This window comes from Sarcophilus harrisii, chromosome 3 (assembly GCF_902635505.1).
Source record: "Sarcophilus harrisii chromosome 3, mSarHar1.11, whole genome shotgun sequence".
NCBI classification, from domain to species: domain Eukaryota; kingdom Metazoa; phylum Chordata; class Mammalia; order Dasyuromorphia; family Dasyuridae; genus Sarcophilus; species Sarcophilus harrisii.
Genome location: NC_045428.1, coordinates 604446519 through 604455104, shown reverse-complemented (window position 1 = coordinate 604455104; position 8586 = coordinate 604446519). Strand labels below are relative to the sequence as shown.

At 64.1% G+C, this 8586-nt stretch overlaps 2 protein-coding genes across 2 annotated transcripts; both read left to right on the top strand.

Annotated features, from left to right (window-relative positions):
• Positions 1–156: 156 nt before the first annotated feature.
• Positions 157–1312, top strand: ZNF579 (zinc finger protein 579; the record flags this gene model as incomplete). The annotated part of the gene is made up of 1 exon (XM_031961803.1): positions 157–1312. A coding segment is annotated over one exon (717 nt), but the record flags the coding sequence as incomplete, so codon positions are not given.
• A 2370-nt stretch (positions 1313–3682) lies between these two features.
• Positions 3683–7970, top strand: SBK3 (SH3 domain binding kinase family member 3). Its single transcript, XM_031961802.1, has 6 exons — positions 3683–3727; positions 5404–5557; positions 5835–6023; positions 6122–6254; positions 6529–6658; positions 6954–7970. The coding sequence occupies exons 1-6, from the start codon at positions 3683–3685 to the stop codon at positions 7623–7625; spliced, it is 1323 nt and encodes a 440-aa protein (XP_031817662.1). The 3' UTR covers positions 7626–7970.
• Positions 7971–8586: the final 616 nt, after the last annotated feature.

The window sequence follows — 8586 nt, the reverse complement described above, 5'->3', positions numbered from 1 at the left end:
GGGCCCCCCTTTGGGGGGGAGGGGAAAGAAACCCCCCAAAGGAAACCCCCCGACCCGGGCCCCCCCCCCAAAGGGGCCCCCCCGGGGTTCCCCCCGGGGGGAAAGGGGGTTTTGGGGGGGGGCCCCCCCCCAAAGGGCCCCGGGGGCCCCCCCCCCCCCCGCCTGGCCTCCTACCTCCGGCAGCACCGGCGGGTGCACGGTGCCCTGAGCCTGCTGGCGCCCGCGCCCTCCCGGGCCGACAAGGAGGAGAGAGGCGTGGCCGGCGCTTCCAAGGGATGGAACTTTGCCAAAGGGGCGGAATCCCAGGGGCAGAACGGAGAAGAGGGCGGGGGGCTCCAGGGAGAAGCGGGGCCCGGGGAGGACCCCCCCCCGCCTCCTCCGCCGCCCGTGGAGCCCCGTTTCCGGTGCCCGGAGTGCGGCAAGGGCTTCCGCCGACGGGCCCACCTCCGCCAGCACGGCGTCACCCACTCGGGAGCCAGGCCCTTCCAGTGTGTGCGCTGCCAGCGGGAGTTCAAGCGACTGGCGGACCTGGCCCGTCACGCCCAGGTGCACGCGGGGGGCCCCGCCCCGCACCCCTGCCCCCGCTGCCCCCGCCGCTTCTCCAGGGCCTACAGCCTCCTGCGGCACCAGCGGTGTCACCGGGCCGAGGTGGAGGGGGCCCTGAGCAGGGCCGCGGCCCCCGCCGAGGAGGCGGCCCCGGCCCCGGCGGAGACAGTGGACGACCCCCCCTCTCCCCCCTCTCCCTCTCGGAGCCCCCCGCCCGCCCCGGCGTACCTCAGCGCCTCCTGCTTCGACAGTCAGGACCACTCAGCCTTTGAGCTGGAGGAGGAGGAAGAGGGGGGGCCGGGGGGGACAGAAAGGGTGCCCTCCTGACAGCAGAACCCCCCATGTGTTTTATGGCCGCCCCGTCCCCTCTGTCCCCTCTCTGGAAGAAAGAGCAAGATTGAGGTGAGGGGCATCTCCCTGGGAGATGGCCAAGAGTTCGGGACCCTAACTCCCCCCCGCCCTTGCAGGATAGCCCCCTCCCCACACCGACCCGGAGCCCCACCCTCTCGTCACCACAGGCGGCCGAGGGTCCACGTTCCGGCCGAGGGGAGTCGAGGGGCGGCGTGGCTCTTCTGGTTCCCAGGGGCCTCCGCCCCCACCCCGTCTCCTCGCCCCTCTGCCCACGCCCAGTCCTTCCAGGCTTCTAGTCTGCAGTGGCGATGGCGGCGCCAGGGGGCAGGGGTCCCAGGCTGCGGGCTGGGGGTGGACGTGCCTGTTCCCTGTTCCCCGTCTGTCTATGAATAAACTCGACTGGACCCCAGCGGAACCAGGCCAGGGCCGTCTGTGCGGGGGGCTGGGGTGGGGGGTGGGGGGTGGGGGCCGCCGGCAGGGGAGGGCCCCTCCCAAGGGGCTGCCGCCGATTTCCCACCCGGGACCCTGTTGTCAAACACCGCCCTTAGGCCTGGGAGAAGAAGGCAGAAGTGGAGGATTCCTGAGCCCTGACCTCCCTGCACACCTGCTTCCCTCAGGCTGCAGGACAGACGTCTTACACCCTGCCCAGCCCCAGTTTCCCACCCAGTGGGGGTTAGAGCTTCCCACTGGAGGCGGGGCGACAGCCCCTCGGGCTTTATCGACATAGAATTAAATGGCTGAGCCGCAGCCCCCAAACTCCTGCCCGGCACTTAGGGGGCTCTGAGCCTCAGCCCCCAGAACTACTGGCCAGCTCTGAACAAGCCCTGGGGGAGCTCTTACTTGTGCCGTCAGGAGCAGCAACAGTAACTTCCAATGACCCTGCAGGGCAGGGTGAGGCGGGCACCAGGGCCTTGTTTTGCCCACGGGGGCCTTGCTTTGCCCAAGGTCAAACAGACTCTAGGGCTGGCTGCCACCAGGGCGAAGGGGCCTTGGGGGCCCCGGGACAGCCTGCTCCTTGGCCCGGAAGGCTTGGTGTCTTGGGCTGGAGGTCACAGCCCAAGCGGGGTGACCCCAGGGAGCTTGTGTGGCTAAAAGAGGAGGTGAAAAGCCAGCTCTGGATCTCGGTGTCTTCCTGGCAGAGGGAGGGCAGGGGGCCAGGGCCTCCTGGGCCGAGCGGACACGCCTAGGACCCAGGTGTTCAGCACCCCTAGCCACGAGTCTGTCAACAGCTTCCCACAACTCAATCTGCCTGTCTCCGCCCTGGGGGCCTGGGGGCCGGTTCAGGACCAAGCTCTGCCCGCTGCTCAGAGTCCCTTCCTACAGGAAGCCTTCCTGGCTTGCCGCCCCTGGATTTCGGGGAGGGCGTCTGACTCTCCGGGGAAGCTGTGGCTAGAGCCCACATTGCGGGGTTCCTGAGTGGGGATATCCAGGGTCTAAAGGGAGGCCCGGGTTTCCTCCCTGCCCCGGCCCTCGGGGGGTCACAATACGTTTTGTCCCGTCTCGATCCTGTCCTGGGACAGGAGCCCGGGGCCTGAGCCAAGCTAAGTTTGGAAGGGGGAGGGGGGGCCGAGGGTCAGGGGGGGTAAGGAAGGGGGCGGGGGCCACACGTCTCTGTCACCAACTTGGCCCCATCCACACCCCCTGCACAGGCAGCGGGCGGCTAGACAAAGGAGGAGACCCAAAGCGCTGAGGGCCGGGGTGCCGGAGCAGCAGCGGGGCTGGAGCCGCAGGGAGGGGGGCAGAGCCGGACTGCCAGGAGGCCGGAGGGGGTCCCGCGGCCACACTGAGGCAGAGCGAGACCTGGAGGGACCCTCAGCAGAGAGTGCCAGGCGGGCCGAGACAGGGCCAGGTGGATGTGCGGCCCGAGCCCGGGGCAGACGGGCGCCCACTGGGAGAACAGCCACAAGAGCCAGGTTCTTGCTTCTCCGGTTTTCTCCCCCACCCCCTTTCCCCTCGTCCCCTGCTCTCTTCCCTCTCCCTTCTCCCTCTCTCTCTTCCCTTCCCCTTCTCCCTCTTCTGTTTCTTCTTCCTCATCCTCTTCCTTCTTTTGTCTCCTCTCTCTTCCCTCTCTTCTCCCTCTTGTCTATTTTTTTCCTTGCCCTTTTCCTTCTTTTGTCTCTCTTCCCCCTTCTCCCTCTTCTCTGTCTCTTCCTCTCCTGTTTCTCTTCCCCCTCTCTTCTCTATCTTGTTCCTTTCTCCCTCTTTCCTTTCTTTTTCATCTGTCTCTTGCCTCTCTCCTCCCTCTTTGCTTCCTCTCTCTTTCCTCTCCCTTCTTCCTTTTCTCTCTGGCTTTGCTTTGTCTCTCTCCCCTTTCCCCTCTCCCACCTTCCTTTTTTCCCATCTCCCTCCTTCCTTTTTTCTTGTCTGTCTCCTTCCTTTTTTCTTGTCTGTCTCCTTCCTTTTTTCCCATCTCCCTCCTTCCTTTTTTCCCCGTCTCCCTCCTTCCTTTTTTCCCATCTCCCTCCTTCCTGCTCTCTTTCCTTTCTCCCTCTTTGTCACTGTCTCTCTCACACGGTGAGAACTGACTGATAAAGAGCAAGGACAAAAACTCAAAAGGGGGCAGAGACATATAAAATGGAGAGAGAGAAACAGAAAAGAATCCAAGAGACGCGCACAGAGACCAGAAAGATTAAAAGGAGCTGGAGAGAAGGGAGACACAGAGCCTGAAAAAGGCAGAGGAGAGAAGGCGAGAGAGACAGAGATAGTCAGAGACAGGCAGGGACCCGTAAAAGCTAGAGCTCTTGGAGAGGCGCCTGGAGGGGGCCACACACAAGGCCACCCCGAAATGGAGAACGGGGACCAAGAGAGCCCGGAAGACGGGGACTTGGAGGTGAGCGACGTGTGGGTGTAAAGGGGAGGCAGGGACCGTAAACCAAAGAAATGAAGAAGAGGAAGGCTCAGACAGGAGGAAACGAGAAGGACAAACGTCTGCAGAAAGAACTGCGACTGACTGGGGAGGGGGAGAGATGAGCCGGAACAAGGAAGGGAAATGGATTGGGACAGAAGGGGCTGGAGATGGAGAAGGGGGCAGAGAAACCGGGGAGAAAAGTCGGTAGTCGGGGGGGTGGTCAGGCTGTTCCTGGCGGGGACCCTGGGGAGGGCCTGGGAGAGCCGGAGGGCGGCTTGAAGCGGTGCCGCTCTCCAAGGCTCAGGAACAGGTGGGCCAGTCCCTCAGGGTGACTCACTGTGAGTCACCAACCCCACCCTGGGGCACTGACCCAATTGTTGACCCTTGGTCTCCCCTACAGGCTCCTCGGAGCCCCTCACCCCTCCCCAGGGCGCTCTAACTTGATAGAAGGAAAAAAACTTCCCAAATAACTGGACCGGTCCACATTTCAGAGGCTACCTGAGAGGTAGTGAGCTTCCCCTGACTGGAAGTATTCAAATAGAGGCAGTTCTGCAATGGGGGGCTGGCTCTTGGATAGAAATGGAGCTTGAGAGTCTCCCTCTGAAATCTGAAATTCTGACCTCCCCCGCCCTCCCCTCCATGTTAGATCCTCTGGCTTGAATCTCCCAGGACCCAGAATTGGAGTCTTTTATCTAAAGAGCACTTAGAGACTGGCTGCTCTTTGCTTAACTTTACAAACTTAGAAACTAAGGCCCAGAGTGTCCACTCTCTTTCTCACTCTCCTTTCTGTCTTCTGTCTCTCTCTGTCTCTCTGTCTCTCTTTGTCTCTCTCCTCTCCTCTCTGTCTCTATCTCTCTCCTCTCTCTTCTCTCTGTCTCTGTCTATCTCTCTTTTCTCTCTCTCTCTCTCTGTCTCTCTCTTCTCTCTTTTCTCTCTCTCTTCTCTCTCTCTCTTTTCTCTCTCTCTTCTCTCTGTCTCTGTTTCTCTTTCTTTTCTCTCTCTCTTCTCTCTCTGTCTCTGTTTCTCTCTCTTTTCTCTCTCTGTCTCTCTCCTCTCTTTTCTCTCTCTCTTCTCTCTGTCTCTCTCTTCTCTCTTTCTCTCTCTTTTTCTCTCTCTTCCTCTCTGTCTCTGTTTCTCTTTTCTCTCTCTCTCTGTCTCTCTTCTCTCTCTGTCTCTCTCTTTTCTCTCTCTCTGTCTCTCTCCTCTCCTCTCTGTCTCTGTCTCTCTCCTCTTTCTTCTCTCTGTCTCTCTCTTCTCTCTCTCTGTCTCTCTCTTATCTCTCTTTTCTCTCTCCTCTCTGTCTCTCTCTTCTCTGTCTCTCTCCTTTCTCTTTTCTCTCTCTCTCTCTCTTCTCTCTCCTCTCTGTCTCTGTTTCTCTCTCTCTCTTCTCTCTCTCTCTTCTCTCTGTCTCTGTCTCTTCTCTCTCTGTCTCTCTCTGTCTCCTCTCTCTCTCTGTCTCTGGTCTCTCTCTTTTCTCTCTCTGTCTCTCTTTTCTCTCTCTTCTCTCTGTCTCTGTCTCTCTTCTTTCTCTGTCTCTTTTCTCTCTCTTCTCTCTCTGTCTCTGTCTTCTCTCTCTCTGTCTCTGTCTTCTCTCTCTCTCTCTCTCTCTCTCTCTCTCTCTCTCTCTCTCTCTCTCTCTCTCTCTCCCTCCCCGGTAGGAAGAGGACAGCAGTGGCTCTGCTTCATCTGAGTTCGACCTCACAGCCAGAAGGGTGACTACTGTCCCGAGTCTGAGGTCCTGCTACCGACTGGTCCGGGAGTTGGGCGCCGGCACCTACGGCCGTGTCCTCCTGGCCCGACCCCGTCGAGGGGGTGAGCGGGGGTCCGCGGGGCGGGGGAAACGTCTCAGTTCCCAGGAGCCCACGGTGCTCCCCAAGGGGATGGGAATGCAGGATACAGGACACCCAGCACAGGGCCAAGGTTCCGGCTTCCTCCCAGCTGTCCCCGGGGGCTGGAGACCCTCCCTGCACAGAGGAGGAAGTCGGGATCCGGAGCAAAGGTGGGCCAGGAGAGAGTGGCCTTGGTGCTGGAGGCCGGACCGGACCCAGGCCCCTCCGTCCCAGCTCTCCCGGCGTCCTCCTTTCCCAAGGTCCCCCCATCGCCCTGAAGCTGCTCCCACGGACCTCCGCGTCCCGGGCCACGTTCCTCCGGGAGTTCTGCATTGGAGTCTCGTCTCGCACCAGGGCTGTGGCACCTAAACCATGCAGAGCCCCCGCCCTCGCCTTTCTTGGAGGCTCGCACCAAATGCAGCCGTCCAGCCCCAGCGATGTTGGAGAGGGTGGGTCTCAAACTACCGGAGTGGGGGCGGCTCCAGGGCTGGGGCTCACTGGGGGCCCCACAGGCAGGAGGAGCTGAGTTTGAATATACTACTTTCAGCTGAGGGCTGGGGAAGCGCAGGCGAGCCTTGGCGGCTCCGGGCCGAGAGAGCTCAGGGCAAGTTCACTCTCACTGAGGCGGAATGGAGGTTCGGGGCCCCATCCGGAGCGGGGCTGGGGCTGGCGAAGAAGTGGTACGGACGGCCGGGAGGCCAGGAAGGGAGCGGGGCCGTGGCCGCTTAGACTCGGGGGCTGTTCCCAGCAGAGGCTCGGAGGGCGGGCACTGGGGGGCATTTGTGGAAGCTTTGGGCAGCATTTGCTGGGAGCTGGCACCGACCCCTGCGCAGCCCCTCAGGCCCCGGGGTGGGGGGGGAGCTGCCAGAAGGGAAGTGCTTCCTGGCGGCCCAAGCCAGATGCCCCCTCCAGTCTCCCCGACCTCATCCCTACGCTTCATCCACTGTGCATCAGGGCTGCCCTCAGACCGCCCCCCGACTCCGGCCGCTCTGGGGGCCTCAGCTGTCCCGGGCTCGGGCTGCAGAGTCCCACCATTTCCCAGTTCTGCCTCAGCCCTTCCTGGCCTTGTTTGGCAGCTGAGCCTGTGAGGGGGAAAGGCGGGGAGGGGAGGGGATCCACACAGGGGCAGGAGGAGAAGGCTCAGGGATTAGCTCCCGGTCCCCATTCAAGGCTGAAAGAAGCTGGGAAAAGCCAGGGGGCACCCTGGGCAGCTGGGGGGCCCTTACCCCGTTGTAAGAGTCAGCCCAAGGCACCTCCACATTCCCAGTAAACAGGGAAAGCTGGGAAGGAGGCAGGTCCCGGGTTCGGGAAGAGCCGGGCTGGGAGTTCCCGCCCCTGGGGCCCGAAGCCACACCCTGAGCCCGACCTCTCCCGGACAGGCCCTCCCCGAGCTGCAGCTGAAGCGGGTGGGGGTCCAGCTGGCCGGAGCCCTGGACTTCCTGCACGCCCGGGGCCTGGTCCACGCCGACGTCAAGCCCGACAACGTCCTGGTCTTTGACAGAGCCTGCCGCCGGGTGGCGCTGGGGGACTTTGGGCTGACCCGGCCCGAGGGCTGCCCCATGCCCGCGCCCCCCGGGCCCCTGCCCTCAGCGCCCCCCGAGCTCTGCCTCCTGCGGCCCCCGGCCGCCCTGGGCCTGCGGCCCGAGCTGGACTCCTGGGGGCTGGGGGTGCTCCTCTTCTGCGCCTCCACGGCCGCCTTCCCCTGGGCCGTGGCCCTGGCTCCCGACCCCGGGTTCGAAACCTTCGCGGCCTGGCAGACTGCTCGTCCCCAGCCGGCCCTGCCGCCCCCGCCCTGGGCCCGCTTCTCCGCCGCGGCTCAGACCCTCCTCCGGGGGCTGCTGGCTCTGGAGCCCGAGAAGAGGAGCCCGCCCACAGCTGTGCTGGACTGGGTTGGGGAGGCCTGGATGGTGGGGGAAGGGGAGGGGGAGGGGGGCGGGGAGGAGGGGGGGGAGGCCAGGGAGGAGGAAGAAGGTGCACGTGGAGAAGAGGAGGCCAGCTTGGATGAGGAGGAAGAGGAAGAGGAGGAAGCTGGGCTGGGGACAGGCCCATAGGGCCGGCTCCAGGGACTCCCTGACCAGGTGGTGAGGCAGGTGGCCTGGGCCCCGGCCAGGTTCCCCCCTCACCCCCCCCCCCAGGAGCCACCTGGACTGAGGAGACAGCTGGTGTGAGGGGGAGGGGGGAGGGGGGAGGCGGCCTTTCTCGCCTCCTCCAGAGAGGCGGCTCCCCTGCCCCCGACCCTGTGGGGGGCGGCTCCCCTCCCCCTGCCCCTCTGGGGGGCGGCTCCTCTCCCCCCGCCCCTGCCCCCGGGAGCCTCAGTGATTCACTGTATCCAATAAAGCTTCCCTGGCCCACGCTTGTCTCCTGTGTCCTGGAGAAGTGGAGTCTGGGCTGGGAGCCCAAGGTCACGGCAGGGGATCTGGGTGCAAGTGCTGCCCGTCCTCAGATCCCTCCCGGGCGGGGGGTAGGAGGGACGCCCCCCCAGGGCCGGGCGGATTTGAAGCAGGGCAGCTGCGAGCCGATGAGGTCAGTTTGCAGATGTTCCTGGGAAGGCCCCGTGCCCGCTGAGCACCCCCCCCCCCCGGTCCCCAGGGAGCGCCCCCGTGTGGCCTCCGACCGGCTCCTGCCCCTGGGGAGGGGGAGGGACCTCGGGCCCAGCCCCTGAGGAAGCCTCAGAACGTGGGAGGAGGACGCCCTGCCTGCGCCCCGCCCCCATCGGTGCCCCTTTGATGGGCCAGAGCCAGTGGGAGGAGGGAGGGGCGGGTGGGGGCGGGGCCTGCCATGAGAGGGCTAAGTGAGGGGGGCTCAGAATGAGGCAACTGGATTCCAGAGCGATGTGTGGGCCCGGAGCTCCGAGCATCCAGGCCCTGGAGCCCTGGGGGAGGGTCCCGCGCCGCGCCTGGGGGCCGGGGACAGGGGCTCTCTCTTATGGTCGGGGAGCGCCCGGGGCCCACCTTGGGCAGTACCTGGAGGGCCCGCACGGTGTCGCTCGGGCCCTGGGGGGAGGGGGACGCG

Coding starts and splice junctions, on each gene's coding strand:
- SBK3 (XM_031961802.1), top strand. CDS start 3,683: ATGGAGAACGGGGACCAAGAGAGCCCGGAAGACGGGGACTTGGAG. Junction 5,558..5,834: donor GGCCCGACCCCGTCGAGGGG/GTGAGCGGGGGT, acceptor TCCTTTCCCAAG/GTCCCCCCATCGCCCTGAAG. Junction 6,024..6,121: donor CCCCAGCGATGTTGGAGAGG/GTGGGTCTCAAA, acceptor TACTACTTTCAG/CTGAGGGCTGGGGAAGCGCA.